Here is a 21,974-nt window from a genome sequence, read left to right on the forward strand (position 1 = left end):
AGCCAGCACATGAATCTATGATAGTACTCAACAATTGATAGTGCAAAAGAGGACCGTATTTTATGAACTAAATATGAAGACTAAATATTTACACGGTAACATGGCCTTTACATGTGGAGTTAGCGGTGGGTGTATTCCGCAGAACATGTGTTTGAAAAATTTGCCGAACAATGAAATAACAATTTGGATCGTTAAAAATAAACTCCTAGATTTCATGGGGGCGATATTTGCATTTTTCTTAATTTGATTTTATGAAAATCTCACTATGCATTACATGGACACATTCTATATTTAATTAACTACACTTTAGCATTCGTTTAAAAATCAGGAGAGGACACCAACCTCGTCCGCAGGGCTCTCTTTCTCTTTCTGACAATCGACTTTCTAGATTGTCAGAAGAAGAGAAAAAGAACCCTAGGGTTGGATAGGACACCAGAATTCTGATAAGAGATTTTAACATGTAATGTAGCTTTGCAGCAACGACGGAAAAGCTGATGAGTCTGTTGAGGTTGTTGTTTCAAAGCTTCTTGTTCGCCGAAGTTACTGACACGTGACAACAATAGACTTACAATAGTTTTCATACCTTCCTTGATTTAAAGATCTTTCTTCATCTGTTTTTTTACCTGTTTTGAGCACCATCGTGCAAATTCAGGGCACCGTTATTTCGTGCAACATTAGCATTACTTAGTTTTGACGCACGCACGAACTTACTTAATTAAAGTAGTATTATAGACTAGCGTTTTTTGATATTAAGATGAAACGCGTACGAGTTTCATCCTCATATCAAAAAAACGCTACAGGCCTTGGGATCGAGGTTGAATCTGATATTGCCTGAATTTCCAGCTGCTTTGCTGTTTTTAACAAGGGTATGTGAACTACTTTTAAAAAAAAAGCAGGAACATACGACTCTTAAAGCAAGTAGTTGCAGCTGAAATCCTTTCGCAGCTTTGTAATAGCACGCAGTTCTTGTTGACACAAACAAACACCTTACATATTTTACATCTTTGCCTTGCCTACCCCAACCCTTCCCCCCGCCTAGTCCTGAATGTGTCCGAATTACAAAACAAAAATAATTTCTTGCCGTGGGTTTGAAATCTGTTTATACAGCTATGCAAAGTAACTAATCAAAAAACCCTAAAAAGTTAAGCCTCGGACACACAATGTATTTTTTAAGGGGATATTCCATTTGTTTTTAATATTACTATTATTTTCTTACACAAACACTGCATTATGTTCCTAAAGCAATAACCTTGTGATAAAAGTGATGGAAAAAAAATAACAAAAATTACAATATAAACATTATAAAATCCACTAAAAAAATTTACTATAAAATTTACTATAAAATGCACATCTGGAAAAACAAACAGAACAGAATTACGCTATAATTACATCGTTGTTTTTTCTCATCGACCCTAAGTATAATCGTTGACCGTAATCTTGTCACTGGGTTTTTGACAATAACAATGGTGACGTCATCACTTTTTTACTTTTAGTTAAACGAACTATCCATTATAACTATATCATTTTTGTTGTGACGAGTCTAACATCGCTTAGCTAAAACCAAGGGTCGATAAAATTGAAATCAACAAAAGGTTATATACAGAATACAAAAAGCGCGGTCATAAAAACGAGATACTTCCCTTCAACAACAGCGCGCAGTATAAGTTGCTTTAATGTAGTGGTTTCGCCTTGTTTTAAAAAAGCATTTTAGAAAAAGCTTGTGAATTTAGCTCTCTGTATTAAATCTGTCACTTTTGGCAAGCTAACAGAAATTTGATTGACACCAGATGGTGATTTCCACTCAAGAATGAACTGTATAGGATAAGGTCGGAAAATTGTGATTTCTCGAATTTGTTTTAATTAATAAAATTTGCCGTCAAGTTCTGTTCCGATCCATTCTTACTTTTCTTACGGACTGGAACGGAGAAATTAAGAAAACAAAGGAATAATTAGAAGAATAGCCAATCAAGTTTATGAATTATTATTCTTAAACTTGGTTGGTTTCCGATCCGGATTGTTTTTTTTTTGAGTAAAAATTCAGCTTAAAATTTTCCACCAGGAAAACAAAACAAAATTCGCAGTCAAAATTGGTAATGAAGCCGGACTGGATGTACCTGTAACAACGTTTCTCTCGCAAGCCGCGTCTATTTTTGATTCCTTCACTAAAACATAATAGTTTTTATATTTGTAAATTTTTCATGATGCGTGAGTTTAAGGCCTGCCATATAAGGATGACCTTTCCCTCCCGATCGTGTGTGTCGCTCATTGTTATACCGCTTGGCGAAACGCGACCTTTACCCATGCCTCGATCAATAAATGCTTGATCAAGCGGGAAGTCTCCATGAAGTTGACACAACGAGTTCTCACCAAACACATGCTCGTTTAAAATCTTTCCCGAAGTTAAAACAAAATCTTGAACGCCGTCGTCGTTTGGTTGCTCGAGATGAATAGCACAGAGCTTGCGCACTTCGATTCTATATGGCTGAAAGCAGGTTATGTATGTGAGATGATACGAGGTTACATCAAAATGGTACACTAAGATGTGTCCACTGCCTGTTCCAACCCATAATACGTCTAAAACCTGACACATACACGTCACTCTTGTGTCGTTGCTGTCGGCGTCGGGTAATAGCTGCTTTACGACGTCTTCACATGACATCTCGTGACATCGCATGTTTTCAACATCGTAAAAATAAATTTCGGCGCTGCATTGAAACGAAACAAAGAGTGCTTGTTTGTCTTCAGAAAGTATAATTTCTCTCACGGGTTGATGTTGGTGAGTTCGCTCTAGTTGTAAGTAACGGTCCGACGATACGTCACTCGTGTATAAATATAAGTATTTGTCGTTAGCAACGATAAGTTTGCTTTCGCTGACAACCATGGCAGGGATTGGACGATGATCGTTGATAGTTACTTCAAATGGATCTTTCTTCATCTTCCCTTTCAGAAAATGCTTTTTAAGTATTCGCACAAATCGCCCATGTTGGAAACCGATAAAAACATGATTGTCATTGGCGATAATTGTGGTCACGTGTTCTTCTAGGTATGCGTGGTAATTCAAAATCTTTCGTTGTTTTTCCGTAGAAAAAGTGAGAAGTACATCGTGACTACCACGCAGCACAATTACCACCTGAGCATCATCAATCAAGCATATGTGAACCAGGTTAAACACTGGCAGACCGTACTTATTTCCATCGATCGTAAGAACGTCTTTTACTTTTGAAGTTGCCATGTCAATCACTGACACAAAGGCGCCTAAAAAAGCAAAAAAATATTAATAATGGCGTCCCGATCTGAAAAAGGAGAGTTTTAAAGCAAATACTGTATGTCTGTCCTGTTTATATTTATTAGATAGTATGGATATCAAAAAATGGAAAAACAGAGAAGGACTGATGAAGCGCAATTTACATCATTGGAAGACGCCCGTAAAAAATGGAAGCAGTGTTTTGAAAGACCGGTTTCACATAGACTTAAACAATTTATGAAAATCAAAACAAGATGAAAAAGGCACCTTTTCTGTCATCACACACAATCCATAATTCTTTCGTGTTGGGCACATAACACATGTAGCGTGGGTTCTGCGGGTCTTCCAATGCTCGCTTACCATACAATAGCTGAAAGGCTGTGTTTCGAAGTTGATTCAAGACCTGACCAGCAGAGGCGCGTCTCATGCATTCCTGATTCCACATCTTGATCATAAGCTCTGTCAAGGAGATCAAGCCAAAAAAGGAGCGCAGAATATCGCAGTAAATCGGCCGCGAGCCGTTCTTTAGCGCGTCCGTGATGTCGTAGGCATTGAGCAAGTCATGGAACGGCCGCCGTGACGTAATCATTTCGTAGAACACCATAGCCAAGGAATAAACATCCACTTTGCACGTGTACTCGTCTGATGAGCTATTGTAATCGAACATTTCTGGCGCCATAAATCCAACTGTTCCAATCACGTGTTTCATGCCGCACGGACTGATGAAATTCGCAGTTCCAAAATCAGTCAACTTCACATTGACGTGTGCATCATGCTCAAGTGAGAACAATAAAACATTATCCGATTTGATATCGCGATGAACAATGTTTCTGGAGTGTAAAAAATCCAACCCACTCGCTAGTTGTTGAGCAATCCGAAAGAGCAAGATTCGGGGGATTTGAACTTTGCCCTCGTACAACGCGTCTTTTAAGGTTCCATGATCGGCTAACTCCATAACAGCACACAGATGAGGCTGCATAGTGAATCCGAGAAATTTAACAATATACGGATGGTTTCGCAGTTTGCTCAACATAAATATTTCCTGCCTCACATCATGAAATCCGTCGAGTGCAGTAGATAAGTTGGCCTCATCGAATTTGTACAATTTTACTGCTGCCGGAATATCTTTGTAAGCACCACGGTAAACTTTTCCGTACGCACCGACACCCAGTAAATAATCCTCCTCTTTAATATAAGACAACTCACTCCGGTTAATTTGTAAGTTTCTTGGTAAGTCACTAAACACGAGTTCCGGACAAATATCTTCGACATTAACGACTTGTGGACAGTGCGACCGGACGCACGGAATACAATAATCGCTCCCGGATGAATTGTAAACGCGATAAAAAGCTGTTTGAATATCGAAAAGGTGAGGTGGCTTAATGCCCATCTTGACACACACTGGACATGCGATGCATTGCATTACGAAGGGGTTTTGCCCATCGTTACCAGCCAATCCCGGATACCATTCCTTCACAAGGGTCCGGATGTGGTCCACAATGACACCAAGGACTCGATATCCAAGAGGTTTGTCAGAAACCTTTGTCTCGATTGTTTCTCTTTTTGCTTTGATAGATGGAATTTGTTGGACTGAAAAATACAAATCAGGATGATTAAAAACAATGCCGTTTTTCCAACACTGAAGGTATTTCCTGTCTAACAAATAAGCGAGGTCTACACAGTCCTTAAACGCCTCTTCGTCTTCGTCTTCTCTATTTGATGAGAGCGAAGGTATGGACTCCTTCGCAGCAAATTCTTCAGCCATGAATGATTCAAGTACGCGGTGTGGTAGATTCGACTTATGTGAATCCACTGAGCCGTGTCGGCACTCAAACGAATCGCTTGAATCGTCTGACTCGCTTATTGTTTCGTTGTTAACGTGGTTATAGATTAGTTGATTTAATTTATTGGCCTCATGTTCTTCTTTTAGTTTCCTCTCCACTATTTCATCAGTGGGTTCTTCTTTACTTGGCTTTTCACTGTTTCTATTTGTTTCATCCGACTCGTCTTGTTTATTTTCACAACTTCTGACGTCACCGTTATCCAACACATCAGGGAAAGAGTTATTCACGCTATCGACATTTTCTGACGGCGACGCTACGTCAGAATTGAAGTTACCACCCAACTCGTCCGTCGTTGGAGCGCTGTTTTGTTCCATACTATTGAAATTTTCTTGATCGCTATTATATTCCAGCGATTGTGGACTCCACGTGCGGTCGTTGTGGTTGCTGTCGCCATATTTGACGTCGGGGGAAGAGGTCGTTGTATTTGACGACTCGTTGCTTGCAAACATTTGAATGGAAGAACTTCGGAAGAGAAATTTATCCCCGGGTCCGTTAGCGTTGACATACACGACACCGGCGACATGATTAGCGTTTATAGTCGGAGTTTTAGGTTCTTCCACATCGTCATCCATACAACTTACGGTAACTGAAGACAATGATCCGATATCGTCAACTTCTTCTTCTGCTTGTTCTTCCTCATCTTTCACCTCCGGGTTATCATTACCAAAGTTGGGCGCAGGACTTTTCATCTCTGATGAAGTGTGCGAATAAGAGCTATAACTTGTTGACAGCATTTCGCTCATCAATAGGAGTACTCGGCTCATAAAACGCGACCAAAACCCATACGGAATACACGTGAATAAATGGTACCGTGTTAGCAAATCACGAGAATCGACGTTTTCATCCACGTCCGGCTTTTTATCGGGGAGTTTAGAGGGAACCAAAATTCGATGGTGGTCTACTTCGCAAGCTATTTGAAAACGATACAGCAGTCTCATATATTTCTCATAAAATTTTGGCGGGAATTCTTCCATGTCGCCGATAATAAGTTTGATACACTTCGTTTCTAGGATACCGTTCTTGAAGAAATTGTGAGCGGCTTTCACAGTGATAATTTTTGCCATGAGTTGACACAACCATGACGGACTGATAAAATAAAGGTCTTTTAAATCCTGGTTGGGGTCGTTGTAATGGAGAATAGTCCCTATGTGTAAATAAAAATGGAGATCTAATGCTGTCACGTCAAGGAAACAAGGGTTATCCCTTTAACCCCAGACTTTTTTCGAAATTTTAGTTGCATTAGAAAGCAAACCTAGTTTTACATCGTTCGGCGTCGATTGAATCGGATAACAACCAAATTAGGACATATTATTTGTACTGTACTACCTGCGCATGCGCAATGTCTACCTACATTCAAATTTTAGAAAATTCTACTTTTAGTGACAAAAAATTTGGGAAAGGAACAAAAAAAAACATATTTCGTTATCAATGCCTTACCAATATTATGCAAAAACTTTGTCGCCACCTCAATGTCCTCCTCTTCCAATATATCTCGAGGACATTTCACATTTGTAGCTATCTTCAGAAACTCTTCACGATTCAAGATCGGTATCTCCTTATTTCGCAGCTTGGTTTTTTGCTGCTCGTCAAGTAGTCTCTCCAAATACTTGTAACTAAGCGGTATTTGCTCGCCCATTACTTTTATGCCTTGCTTACCATGCGTCATTTGATCGGCCACGTCGTAAATGAGCATGCGCAGGTTCTCCATGACTGATATAAAAAAAATTAGTTCAGAAGACAGTAATGGAAAGGAAAGGTATTATCCTGAGTGGTATCTCAAAAAATTATTTAGCACGAAAATCCGCACAACCTCGCGTGCGCAAAAAAAACCATGTGCTTTTTAAAAATAATTGACTAACTGATACTATACAAGTTGAATAATTATTTTCAAAACGAAAATGCCAAAAAAAAATTTCCGAATTTTTTCCTAGAGTAATTTGGTTCAACAAAAATACAAATTTTAATGAGGAAAAGGAAACGTCAACAGTTCGGATAATCTGATAGCCAAAAATTATTATTATTGTTGTTATCATTGAAATTGTTTCCAAGAGGTTTTAATGAGTAGTAGCGGTCGCCCTGTGGTCGCCCTGTGGTAGCCCTACGGTCGTCCCCTGTGGTAGCACTTTAAAACGTCCAATAATGATGTATTAGAATGCTGATTGTTTTTTAATTATGTAAACCAAAAAACATGGTCAAAAAGTTACAAAATCTTCTCCAGGTGATGAAAATTTTGTCCGAAGAATAATTTAGTTCAACTAAAATTTGTCTTGCAATTTTTTTGTTCGAAAGGCACCTCATTTCATGAAATTAACGCAGTAAATATTTGGAAAGTCCTGCAAATATGCACGAATATTAACGCGGATAACAAAGTATGATTGTGTCAATATATGGTATAACAGGTATCAATCATATCCACACTCTTATTGTCATCACTACAAACCTTTTATTCAATCCGCCATTAACAATGCAGCGAAGTTATTTCGCATAATGCGCTCTTTCACAACCGTGTAGAAAAACGATGTTTTGCACCAGCCTTAACATGCAAAAAGTTTTAAGGACAAGCGTTTCCCAAAAGCAAATATGTGTCATGCTTAAAAGTGCGTACCACCAGCACCAATTCTCCCTCTTATACCCCAACCCAAATTTGCATCTTTTCACCCTAACTCGCCAGATTTTAACCCTAACTCGCCTCTTTTACCCCAACATCTGTTTAAAAGTTATACACCAAAATTGTTTTTTAATCAAAGTTACCAAAATTCCAGGTTTTATTTTTTACGGACAGAATTCTTGTAAACCTGCGAACGATGTTAAAAATAGCCGGGATAGTAAAAGCGAAATCATCACAGGTGGCCTGTTTAAGAAATAAGCCGACCAACATAAAAAAAACTACTGACTATTTTTGTAGTCTTTGAACTTCGTATCGCACGAAACAGCCAAGCTTGCTACAATGTTGATGTTGATTTTCGAATATCTAGATTCAGACGCCTTTAGCTCCTCGATTTTACCCGCAATCCATTGTTGGTAGGTCTGTAAGTTGTCTTCGCGCACCATATCCAGTTTGGTGCCCACGATAATCACAGTGCAGCCTGGCACTCGCATCACTAGGTTATCGAGCCAAGGTTTTAATGCCCAGACTCCTCGTTCTCCATCAGTCAAGTCCCATATCAGTAAGTAGAGTGAGCGTGCAGATAGAAAACACTGGTGCGTGGCATAGTAATCCTCTTGACCAGCGAAATCCCAAACACGAAAAATGAAAGCAGGAGGCGGGTTGAAAATCTTCTTCCGAATCTCAATCTTATGTATGTCTATGCCTAAACAAGCATATAATGTATATTTTGGTTTGAAGAAAAAAATTTTATGTAAGCGTGCGTAATAAACTATCCTTCTAGGTCCATTTGAAATATCTCTACTTTTTTCTGTTCCTGACATTTTTTCTTTTGAATAAAATTTCTGATATTTTCCCGATTTTTCAAACTATTCTTGCTCGAAATTTCATATTATTAAAAACTCGGATTACTCCAAAGGTGAAAAGTTAAGCATATTGAAAAACACGTTATTAAAAAAATTTTTTTTCTACGTCAAATTTACTAAAATTTACGCTGGCCACCATATCACATCAAACATTGAGAAGTGATGTTGTGGTTTTTATTAAGAAGTGATGTTTGTGTACCGGTACACGACTCGCAATCGCGTAATTAACAGATCAAAGGTGCACTTTGTTATTATCGATTATTATCGATTATTATCGATAAAACTTTGCACGATATTATCGATAAAACTTTGTCACGTTTTGTGTTGATGTTCTTAACGAACATCAACACAAAACGTGACAATGTTACACACCTTGAGTTGACAAGTTGTTGTTAAAAGCATCATCGCCTTTCAAACGATGAACCAATGTTGTCTTGCCGTGATTCGCTCGACCAATCAAAATTAATTTCATTGTGTAGTATGGCTCCGCTGAGCGTAGCTGTGCTTTCAAAAATTGCATGAGTGTCCTTGTGTTTTTTTGAAGATGTAATGGCGGATCGGTGATCTATGGCGAAAGAACTATAAGTAAGGGGATGTTAATACAAAATGGTAGTTTTTTTATCGTAAACAAAACATTTAAGGTGAATCTTCTACGAGGACATAAAAAATGCACCAAACAAAATCGCCGATGTATCCTGATAGATAATATCAGAAAATATGCAATTGTTTATGGAGATCTCAACAAAAATATTTTCCATAGGAATATTTTGCATTTACCTTCTAATACACGCCTATTTATTGGCACAACCACAAGAAAAATAGTTTTAAAATCCTTATTCCTACAGAAAATTGCACAAAAACATTTTTCCAGTGAAGATAAAACAGAGACATAAGTCAAGGACATTTTCTTCAAATGCCACTTTCCAATATAACAATTCAAACTATTTTAGCATTCAACCTTTTTATTATTCCTAAAGCCTTTGCGAAATCTTATATCTTCTAAATTTTCGATCTATTTGTCGATGTAATGAAAGTGCTTTATTTTGAATATTTCATAAATTTTATATATCTTTAGTTCCATTTGCATACTGCACAAAGTGAACAAAAAAACATATATTCATTAGTAACTGTGTTGGTAACGTAGCGCAAGACCAAAATTACCTGCAGTCCTTTCAGACTTAAATCCATGAGTTTCGACAACTTCCCCAATTGCATTGGCAAATCGCGAATCTCTTTATTTCCACCAATATCTAACGAAGTCAAAGATTTGAGTTTGCACAGTCCATTTGGTATTTTCACAAGACGATTATCGGCTAGATTCAAATACTGTATTGTTGCACCATCCACACATTCGGGGAATGTATACAAAAAGTTGCCTTGGATGTCTAATATATTTAAAGATGAAGTCCATCGATCAACGACTGGCAAACTTTGTATCATGTTATGGGAGATATTTAAATTCCTGAGCATAGGCAACTGTAGCAAACATCCGGGTATTGCTTGAAGACTGTTATGCTGCAGGTCAAGCCGCAACAAATTTTTTAAGCACGCCATGTTGTTTGGTAGCACAGTTAAACTGTTCCAGCTGAAAAAGAGCTTTTTGTAAGTCTTCAGATCTTCAATCCATTCAGGTTTTAGTAACGGGATTGCAAGACCATGCCAGTCTGCTTCTAATTTCGGTTCACAACAATATATATTGAAAAGCAGACATCTTGCTGCAGGAAAGCGCTCTTTGTTGCATGCTAGACTTACAGGAAATGCGTGATCAATTTTCTTGACTGCCTCCCTGGAAATAAAACTCATGCATGGATGCATTGTATCTAAAACGTTTGGGTTCAAAAAAAGTGTTCCGACACCAATAATTAGTAGATATTGCATGTCTATTCAATAAATATCAATATTGACACTTAAGGTAAATTAATATTTCACACCATCAAATTCCCGCCTTTAAATCCTCTTTAAATACTTTAACCAATCAGGTATGAATAATAAAAAAAAAAATTACCGCTGTAAATGATGAAATCAACATTTTAGCATAGCAAATATATCTTACTATAGCAACTAAATGTGGTTTAACAGAAGTATGACTACATGTACAACCACCCTGAAATTGTAACGTCCGGTTGGCGTAAACCAAAATTGTATGTTGTACAAAACGTGAGATATACAAAAAGATGCATGGAATTTCAACTTGCTACTTTAGATATCGATATCTTTAGATATAGTAGATACCTCTTAACATACTTTGAGACATTATGCATTATGTTTCCTATACGCTTATTTTGTTGTTACTCCCAGTGCCGTGCTGCTTGGAAATATTGGAAATATATTAACATTAACAAGTGAAACTTTGACAAGTTCAAATTTGCGTGAAATCTAGTATAGAAGTAGCCAATGCTTGTGGGACGAACTTCGAAATTTGCCATCTTGTTTTAATATAATTGGTGGAGAATTCCAGATGAATTGTTTGAATATAAAGAAAATAAAACAATAGTTACCTTAATTCCTCAAGGACTTCAGAATAAAGCACTTTTTGAGGCAAACAATCACTTTGTATAGACCTATCATACGTTCCTTCCATTTGATGAACATAATCAGGTCTGCAGAGTACATCAAGAAGGTCTATATCACCGCATTGAGCTGCAACACAAAGCAACAACATGGCGGAGACTTCTGGGTTTTTCCTATTTTGCATTGCTTTCTTTAGACATTCTGTAATATTGTCAGGCGAGCGAAGTATGATAAATCCTGCTGCAAAATGGTTATTGTGTTCAACAGCAATTTCTAAGCATTCGTTAAAACAAGTATCTGTAACATCGCGGCCACACTGAAGAGATTGTATCATTTTTCCTAGTTGACGATTGTTCTTTTGGACAGCATCTTTTACCTCTAAAACAGATAATCTGCATTATAGAGAAGATTCAAGTCAACCATAGGAATTTAAAAGGGAGTGTTAGATTCCATAAATAGGTGATGATATCCATTTTAACTTAAGAACCCTCGCATAAATACCAAATCCTGGAGTACAGTCTGTGGAGGGAAAACGGTCAATTTTTTTTATGTCTAATCTACAATAAAAACCTTTCTTTTTGGTCCCAACTAATTATAAAAAATCATACGGTTTGACTGTTTTTATTACCAGGGGTAAATACTTATCGCGGAAATTGGACAAATTTCATTTTCCCTATTTACCCCAAATTTGACAGCTACATCCATTCCGAAATGGATTCGGGGACTCAGGTTTTGAAAACTTACCCAAATTGGTTCCAGGTGGTCCCTAGTTACACACGCGGTGAAAAAAGATTGACGTCACCACCTCGTTTCCAAGTTATTTGGCCTTAAAATTTTAGGTGCATTGTAAATGGCTTCATAATTAGTATATATAAGATCGTGAAGTAATAGAATTGACGTCTCGCCGTAACGTCAGAAAATTTAACATATTAGACATGCACTTTTCGGCAATATCAAAGAAAAATGAAGACATCCACTTTGCCTGTTACAGACACACAGACACACTCTCCGTATTATTATAAGAGACTAGTCGATAAAGCCCGTGGAACAATCCACTGAGGCAGGATAAAAATGAAAAAGAAGAGTCATTTAAATTTTGATGACCTTAGCAACCCATCCACAAAAAAATTATTTGTAACCTTGATTTCACGTTGCCTCTATTCTGTAGAGCTCAAATTCTGATCAAAATAATGTATAGAATCATTTGCTTTTGATGAACGGGTAAGGAGATATAAGGTGTTTTAAAATTTTGCTGACGTCAGTAAAGACCTGCGAAAAGACAAAAATTATTTTTTTTAGAAATTTGCATACCCGTTGCCTTTATCGCATAGATCTTGGAACGCTGATCAAGAAAATGTATAACATCAGGTACTTTTGACAAACGGTTGCAGAAATATTGGGGTTTAAAGGTTTTTTGATGACGTCATGAACCCGTCCATTCCGAAACGGATTGGGGAACCAGGTTTTGGAAAATTACCCAAATTGGTCCTACGTGCTCCCTAGTTACCTACGCGGTGAAAAATCATTTACGTCAACACCTCATTTCCAAGTTTTTTGGCCTCTAATTTTTAGGTGCTCTGTAATGGCTTCATTAATTTAATATAGGATATTGACGTTAAAGTAGTGTTATTGACGTCGCGCCGTAACGTCAGAAAATTTAACATATTAGACATGCATTTTTCGGTAAGATCAAAGGAAAATGAACATATCCACTTTGCCAGTTACAGACACACGGAACTGGCGTATTATTATATAGATATGTTTATGAGAGAGAAATAATTTTGTGTCAGTTATTCAGAAACTTGTGAACTATTTATTCAAATATACTAAGGGAGAAAAGAAAACAAAAAGAATTTAATCTTTCACTAGCTAGCTTTTTATGTAAAAGAGAAAAACATGCTTTCACACATGTTTAGAAGATGCCCTGGCGACAGAATGATATTTGAAAAAGTCTTTCTGTTGCAATAATCTATTGCGTGTTTTCTATGATTCTGCGAGTACTGTATTTCCCTGTCACAAACTTTTAAACTGTTTTCGTGTTGTTATCTTCTGTAGATGGGCGGAACAGCTATTGTAAAATTTCATTTTGTTAAGTGAATTAAACCAATAGTAACTGAAGTGAAATAAGCGCTGAAGATATAAAAACATTAAACAACTGGATAAAGTTTATATGAAGGGCGAGCTTTGTATTTCGTGCTATTGATGTCAAAATAGCTGTAGAAATAATCACCCCTTCATTATTGACAATATCTTTTAATGTGAAAAGAACATAAAACTTCCCCACCTGCTGTCTTCAAAACTCTAGCAGCTTTTTTTTTCCAATTCAGAACGGCAGTTCTATGAGGCGTTTTACCAAATTCATCTAACAATGTCACACTGGCATTGTATTTCAACAAAACCTCAATACATTTAATATCTCCAATTGATGCTGCAATATGCAATGGTGTGTAGTTTCCATTCGACTTCCCATTTACATCAGCTCCTTTATTTATCAGCAGTTCAACAAGTTGGCTGTTTCTACTACTTGTGGCTTCATGTAAAGGTGTGTATCCAAATACACCCGCCCCTACATTGACCAGTGACGATGTGTTTTGGTCTTTAACCATTTCTTTGACTTTCTTTATCTTTCCTTGTTGGCATGCTTCATGAATTTCATAGGCATTTGGAGGTGGAGGTGATGCCATTATTTCGGTCTCACAATTACTAGAAATAATCAAAAATAAATAATATTTATATAATTATTTATATACATAATATACATAATTATACCAGAATTTTTGATTTACTTAAAAACATTTTATTTTCACAAACATACATATTTTTAACAGTATATCCTTTCATTATTATTTTATTTACCTAATATGGCAACCCAAATGCTACAAATTTTTTATGTTTTTGACTATACACAGTGTCCTACAGATAATTAGATGATATATAGTGATAAAAGTGTCAGCATGCTGATGTCAACAGTGGAGAACCCTCAATAAAATAAGAAACATAAAGAATGGCAGCATGCTGTAAAGAAACACGGGACAGAGCAGTGAGAATAAAATCATCAAAGCCTTATTATTTATCAGTCACATGGAAAACGGGGATGCATCCCATCATCAACGTGATATACCTTCACATATGAAATATATTCATGATAAATAAAGTTTTTTAAAAAAAATCTAACTTCGAAATTTTTAAATATTTTTTTAAACCAACTATTTATATGAATAGTATTTTTAATTCTAACCATATAGACAGTTTCCATTTTCCTTATATACAAAGATTGCCTGTCTCTTGGTTTGCTCACCATTTTGCTTTTTCTTGAGGGGAATTTGGGTTATGTTTAATAAGGAGAATTGTGGACATTCTCCAGAAAAAAGTGGTTAAGTCATTTTTAGATTTGACCTCATATAATCGCAATTTTCTTTAAGACAACTAGGCAAAATGCTGTTGAGCTGGGCAAGTATTTGTGCAGTGAAGACTAAAAAGCGAATTAGCTGAAACATCTTACTCTTAGACTTTAATGTGAGACCTAATTGAATTATTTCACTTTCTATAAAATGACTACAATAGCACTTATTGACAGTGCCTCACCTTAAGGGAATAAGTTTTAACTGGAATTAATTTTCACAAATTTTTGTCAATTTTGCGAAAAACATAAGAAAAATCAATTAAATTTAAGAAAGTAAAAATAAGCATGAGGCTGAAACAATAAGCATCCAGTCCCTGTATAAATGGATATGTGTCAAAAAGTTCCTTAAAGAAAAAGCTGATGATGACGTCTTCTGGAAACATAAAAACATGGCACAAAAACATAAAAAACATGCTCTAACACATTGCATCTTTAGAGTATTTCAAATTGTATCAATTTTTGAATCCAGTATTATAAAATAGTATGTAATTTTACAAGACAAGTTATGCAACTACTACTTCCATTAAAAATTAATGAATGAAAAATCACCTGCTCTCATTTATAGCATGATTTTCTGTGATTATTAATAGAATAACTTATAACTTTTATTTCCAAATCACAAACAAAAACTCCAAGCTGCTTTAGACCCAGGTTACTGGAACATTTCTTAAAGCATGTGACAGTAATTTTATTTTTCGGTTAGAAGTATGGCATTTACATATCTTATTTGCTAGAAGTGAGTGCCACATATATTTTCACTTGAGAAAGCTTTATAAATAAATAATGAAACCATTTGGTAGATTTTAAGGCTGGATGGTCAATTTGAGTCTAGAAGTTTTTTAACACAACCTGTGCAGTTGGTTACACAACCTGTGCAGTTGGTTAAAATGTGGAACATTAAGTTATGCACTATGAGGTATTCTATTTGGGACAGGTTCGAATCACATGGGGTAGAACGAAAACCTGTTTTTACTTTTTACATTGTAGACACTTCAAATATGAGAAAAATAGTTTTTCTCATATTTGAAGTGTCTACATGCATGATTTACCTTGCTCCTATTAATGAAGTGACATCTTGCTAGTTTGCTGATAAGTATGTATACAGTTGTAATGTATGCAACTTTCTTGGCTGGTAGTTTTATACATGCAATGATGTAAAGGTGCACTGCAAATAAATCCCAAAGAGCCTTAAATATGGATTCCAATACCATAAAGAATTGTTAAGCAACAACCAGAACAGTCAACAAGAAAAATGAGAAATTGGAAAACAAAAGAATTGATAGATATATCATCACCTTATCATCACCTAAATAATAAGTCCAAAGCTAAAAACACCTTCTGAAAACTTGGATATAAAGTTATATTTTCCAAAATTCTACTAATTTAAAAAGGATGTTAATTTCAAAAAACAAAGGCAGCTTAACAAATTATGACCAATCCACTATAAATGTATGAAAAGAAATACCATTTTTACTCTAAAATTCCCATTTTTTTGATATTTCTACCTCTCCAATAATCTTGCCTGTTTGTCATAAACGAGAAAAAAAAACTGCCGTTCAAATAATCTTCCATGTGGACAGCTATATGTATATTTCTATCAGGTTTTATATCCACCACGTAGCAGTGGGAGTGGATGGTGAGTCAATAAAAGGAATATCAGATTGTCAAAAACTGCAAAGACTTTGAACGGAGTAAAATAAGGATATTAAAAGTGAAGGATAAAAAAATCACTATATATATTGTTAACATGATCTCAACCAAAACAGTGACCAATGAGTGACAACAAACTTTTGGAAATTATTGCTTCACTTCTTTTAAAACAGTAATACCACTGATGCTTATGTTGTTAATGTTTCTTCAGCCACTTTAATCTTTTACAACTAAGTATTACTCTTATGTCACAGACTTGACAATCAATCAAATTATAATCCATTTAATCAAAAAATATGACTTGATCAAAAAATATGATTTAATCAAAAAATATGACTTAATTCCTGAATGTTCTGTATTCTTATTAAATCAAGGCAAAACGCCTTGAAGAATTGCCTTTTTTACAAGACAAGTTTCGTATCAATGGTCAGGGACTGAACAACAGTAATGACGTAACTGCATTCAGAGACAAAAATTGAAAGCTCATGTAAAGGCAAATGGTATAAACTCAAATAAGCTTCTGTTGCATATTTATAATTTCTTAAGCATCATGCCAAGTTTTAAATTTATACAATATCATTTAAAATGTATTTTTGTGTATGCAAACACAAGTTTCGAGAAGATGACTGAGTAATTTTATTGGAATTTTACCTTAATATTTTGTATCATGATTATGACATTCGTATGTCAAAACTAGTCAATAAAATTCAATATGAAACTTGAAAGTGCTTTTACTTGTTTCAGTTGCTAATGAACTTTAATATCTTTTTAACTTAATAAAAGGACAAAGAAGTTAATTAACAAGTACCCTGGACGTCTAGAATTTGTGTTTATTCAGACCCAACCTGAATTTAACGAAGTCATGAAAAGCACCAGTGTGTCAAACCAGTCCTTTTTTAATTTCAAAGAGGTCTAGATTTTAACCAAAACTTTCAGAGTGAAAGCAAACATTTCTTAACTTTCACTGTGAAACTGCAAATTTTGAAGTTAACTTTAAAGTTTACTTTGATTTTCATTGGGAAAGAAAAACTGTCCAGCAATTTGTGGCAATCTGATACTTCTAGCATACGCAAATAAAGTATGCAAACACTGTATTTTTTTTTTTTTAAAAGTTGCTACTTCAAACAGAATGACCTAACATTCTTGACTTAAAGCGAAAAAAGAGAAACTGAAGGCATAAGACATATATATATATAATCTTTTTTTTGTATATTCCTTTTTCTCATATTTTTGTTTATTTGTTCGTATATTTCACAGTTTTGCAAAATTATCTTTTTCCATGAAATTAATGAGTCATGAAATTAACGCTGTTTTTTAAAATTTGTGTTAATTTTGTTTGTTTGATTGTTGATCTTCTATCAACAATGGTAGCAGTCTTTATATATATATTCCAGATTAACAATGGTAGCAGAGGATGGTTTCACTCTTATGATTAAGTAAATGCTGAAAAAAATTATTGAAGACACAAAATGTACACACAATCGGCAATATTCTGGGCTTTAAGTGCAAGGAATTCTTTATCAAACAACAAGGGATTCTCACCAAATCAACTTGTTTATGGTAAAAATCACAACTATCCCTGCATCCTCACAGATCATTTGCCAGCTATGAATGACACAGTTTCAAGTAAAACCGTGGCCCATAACCTTGCTGTAATGCATGCATCACAAAGAGCCTTTATAGCAGCAGAGTCTTCTGAGCGTATACGAAGAGCATTGAGGCATATTGTTCAGTGTTACAATGATGAGCGATATATCAATGGAGATAGAGTTTTCTATAAGAGAAAAGACAGTTAAAAATGGCATGGACCAGGCACTGTAATTGGACAGGAGAATAAACAAGTCCTTGTAAAACACCATGTTATGTTAGTTATGTTAGAGTACACATGTGTCGCTTGCAGAAGATTGACCAAGACCAATTTGGTGAATGTGTTGATGCAGATGATTTTGACAGTAATAATACAGAAGACCCAGAAAATGAGAAAACAACAAAATAACAAACAACAAAAGAAACAACATCAGACAGTGCCTCAATGAATGAAACAACAACACACAAGATATCAACAAATGAAATCACAACCAATCGAAATGTTAGCAATTCGTCAACAGTTTAAGGAATACCAAAGTTGAAGACAAAAATCATTTACAAGCTAACTCCCGACAGTGAATGGACAAGGGGATTAGTCCACAGCAGAGCAGGAAAAGTAAACAAAAAAGGGAAAGAAGGCAGACAGTACGGTAACTGTTTAAATGTCCAAAATGAAGACACAGGTGAAATAAATTGGCCAGATTTCAAAAGATGTGTGAGTGACTGGCAACCTGTTCTTGAGACAAACAAAACTGAAGAAGTACTATTATCGACTCAGATGAGGTCCTAAATGCAAAGTATAAAGAATTAGCCAATTGGGAGGACAACAAAGTTTTCTTCACCATAGAAGATAAGGGTTAATCTGTAATATCCACAACAAAGAATATGAAGGGATAAAAAAGAGTTAAACTCGTTTGGTCAGGTTTCGAAGAAGAAGAAGAGCTCAAAAATCTGACTAAGGACTCCCCAACTTTTTCAAAAGAAAGTCTTTGGTTTGTACTTACGATGTTAGCAACCTAAGAATGGGAATGTCACACCTTAGATGTCAAGACAACATTTTTTCAAGGCAACCAGATTGATAGAGAGGTCATCATAAAGCCCCCAAAGGAAGCAAACACAACAGGTGTGTTTTGGAACTAAATAAAGTTGTACACGGCCTTGCTGATGCTTCAAGAGCTTGGTATATCTACGTGTGAAGGAAAAGCTAAATCAGCTTGGGGTTAAGAATGTGACAACTATCACATGAAGAACAATCAAACTTCCGGTGCATATGTGGGCAACTAAACTGGGTGTCATCTCAATCAAGGCCTGACATTTCATTTGATGTGTGCCAGCTAAGCACAAAACTAAACTATGCAGTAGTTGATAATGTCATGAGAGCCGATAAAGTGGTAAAGAAGTTGAAATTGGATCCCAAAATTTCCTTGAAATTTTGGAAGCTTAAGCTTCCATTACAACTGATCTTATATTCTGATGCTTCATTTGGGAACCTTCAAGATGGCAGCTCTCAAAGTTGAATTTTTATTTTCCTGAAAGGTGTTGAAAATTTTATGGCACCTATCACATGGCAGTCTAAGATGATTAAGAGAGTTGCGCGTAGCACTCTTGCTGCTGAGACACTACCTCTTGTTAATGGTATTGATACATGGATATGGGTGAAGAATGTGATAAATGAAGTATTGAATACTAATCTAGAAGGCATCTTATGTCATACAGATAACAAATCATTGTCAACGGTGCTCTTTCTAGCCATCTTTTTTAAAATAAATTTTGTATCATCTTCATACTCTGATCCAAATGAAAAATTAACTGAAAGTTTTCTTCCAAAATTTTTAACATTGTCTTTAAAAACAACGTAAACTTTTACTTCAATTTCCAGACCTCCTTGTATTGGAGGGGACCCCTTCACTATCTAAACCCTGATCGTGACGTGACAACCATTAAAGTTGATCTTTGCTTGTCAACTTCAAAACCAGAACATGCGAAACTCGTGAAAAGCATTTCCAAAATAAGAAAGGTTGTAACATTATCACTGCTAGTTGGAGACTGCTGGGATAACAGAAACATTAAAAAGCGCCAGAGAAGCAAATGGCCAGATCAACATAGACCCATTTTTGTAAAATTACAAGTTCACCCTATACGAAAAAAGTTACTGCTAAATTTTTTTCCTCTTATTTCTCAAATTCGCTTTAATTAAATGCGTTTTAAAAAAGAACCTTGCTCAACCACGTTAAATAAATGCCTTTTTCAAAATAATTGTATTGAACCGAATTAATTTCATGACCGTTAACTTAATTCGCGTTAATTTCTTGACTTTTTAATTTCATGGAATAGGGTAGTAGATTGTAATAGAAACCAGGTTTCAAGAGGATACACTGCTAGACCTTTCCGAATGTTTACATTTTCTGCAGTAAGCCCTTCGGCTTTAACAATTGTGTGGCAGGCAAAATGATGCGGGTACTAGGTGAAGTGAGGTCCTTTTTATTCTGTTTTCGCAGAAAAAAATGGGCTGAAAAAGATCTTCTTCAAGCTTCCCCATCTTTCTGCCTGCTACGCAGTTAGAGCCAGAAGAGCTTATCACGGAAAATGTAAACAATCAAAAAGGTCTATACAATACAACAATAAAATATCTCAATTTAACAAACTAATTTCTGGTCCTAGCCAGTTTCGTCATGGCTTTGTTTAATTCCCGCTTGGTTCCTGGTTAGTTCTGCTTGGTTTATATTTATAGAAAATGCTATATCCAGACTTTCTAATTCAAAATTTCCCATGTCTGCCTGTCTGCTTTATTAACATGTCAGCATTCACTTTGACGGTTGCCAAATGACAGTCACTGACTCAAGAAGAAAACTCATAAAAAGTCAGGCACGGTTGAAGTAGAAAAAAAGAGTCAAACAAGCTGGAAGTTTTTAAGAGATCGAGATGTAAAAAAAAGGAAATTATATTTCAAAAATAAAAATTACCTTCAGTGAAATGCGTTGATCTTCATTCTTTCGGTTTATTCACATGACAAGCCTTCATTTCTAAGAATTATGCATCCGATTGAATCGGTTATTTCCCCGGGAAATCCCTACAGCTAAAAAGGGTGAGAAAGGGCGTTGAAAGGGTGTAGAAAGGGCGTCTTATTAAAACTTTCATAGCTTATTAAATAGGAAAAATGAAAGCAAGGCGGTAAAAAAATGATGCGAAATCTCCCACTTTGTATAAAAGTATATACTTTTAATATTATGCCCACATAATTCAATTTTTCTAAAAAAGTTTAAAAACTTTTTGGACTTGCTATTTTTAATGTTTTAATTTAGGCCCACGTGGTTGCCAAGGAACGCCCTAAAAGCAGGGCGTTTTTTAAATGAGTAGATACGCCAAAACTAACGCGATTTTTGGAATCTATGAGAAATTTTAGAAAAATATAAATTTAAAATTTTAGATTAGTTTATAAGTTTATTTATAAGATTATATTATAAGAGTATTTAATAATATGTTTCAGAAGATACAACATAAATATCCATCCAGATTTTCAATTAACAGTTTTTTTAACCTAGGATTAATTATACAATTACAAAGTTCTCTATAACTAGCAGAGGACCTAAATTGTGGAATACATTTCTTGGTAACGACATGAAAACTATTACATCACTTAACGAATTCAAACATAAACTAAAACATAAACTATTGACTACTGACAATCCATATTTATTTTAAAACACACGACAGTTACAACGTACGCCACATATAACACAACTCCTCATCATCTTCAATGCTAACCTTTTTTATAGATTAGGGGCTTGGTGATAAGCCCTTCTTCTCGCTCCTGCCATTTTTTACCTCTTTAGCTAATATTTTTAGCATATGCAATCCTATCTTTAGATTATACGATATAATAGCTTAAGATTTGTATTTTATTCTTACGGAAAACTGTAAATTCTACAACGGCAAAAAAAAAAATAAAGTGAAAAAAAAAAAGATTAATTATAATTAGTGACGACGCCAAATATATCACCTTTAAAAAATCTTTGACGTTTTTTGTAGGGCGTAAAACCTGAACTTTTTTATGGGGCTACTTTTCTAAATTTGATTAAATTCAGTTTTATTATGGATTTAGAATCTAGTATCTGTTTATTTTCGTAGTACACTAACGAAAACTAATTGTAAGACTTCATAGTAAGAAGTATGGTAAGAATTTCATTTTATAAGGACTTTACTAGAAGGTTAAAACTTTAATCGCGATTTTCTCGATTTCAAAAAGATAAGGGAATAACCCTCA

At 35.3% G+C, this 21,974-nt stretch overlaps 1 protein-coding gene across 5 annotated transcripts; it reads right to left on the bottom strand.

Annotated features, from left to right (window-relative positions):
- Nucleotides 1-1,142: 1,142 nt before the first annotated feature.
- On the bottom strand, nt 1,143-20,772 carry LOC130656968 (leucine-rich repeat serine/threonine-protein kinase 2-like). 5 transcript variants are annotated; one of them, XM_057459914.1, is made up of 10 exons: nt 20,674-20,764; nt 13,927-13,983; nt 13,355-13,773; nt 11,058-11,448; nt 9,721-10,345; nt 8,932-9,124; nt 7,983-8,399; nt 6,526-6,798; nt 3,512-6,232; nt 1,143-3,255 (listed from the first exon to the last, which is right to left on the bottom strand). In XM_057459914.1, exons 3-10 carry the CDS (start codon nt 13,752-13,754, stop codon nt 2,180-2,182), a joined length of 6,096 nt encoding a protein of 2,031 aa, XP_057315897.1. In that variant the 5' UTR covers nt 13,755-13,773; nt 13,927-13,983; nt 20,674-20,764; the 3' UTR covers nt 1,143-2,179. The 5 variants fall into 5 exon arrangements, with proteins under 5 accessions (XP_057315897.1, XP_057315896.1, XP_057315899.1 ...); XM_057459913.1 differs by lacking the exon at nt 13,927-13,983 and adding an exon at nt 17,666-17,897 and having other exon boundaries at nt 20,674-20,746; XM_057459916.1 differs by lacking the exon at nt 20,674-20,764 and adding an exon at nt 17,666-19,755.
- Between the last annotated feature and the right edge of the window lie 1,202 nt (nt 20,773-21,974).

The sequence above is a fragment of the Hydractinia symbiolongicarpus genome, chromosome 9 (assembly GCF_029227915.1).
Source record: "Hydractinia symbiolongicarpus strain clone_291-10 chromosome 9, HSymV2.1, whole genome shotgun sequence".
Classification (NCBI taxonomy): domain Eukaryota; kingdom Metazoa; phylum Cnidaria; class Hydrozoa; order Anthoathecata; family Hydractiniidae; genus Hydractinia; species Hydractinia symbiolongicarpus.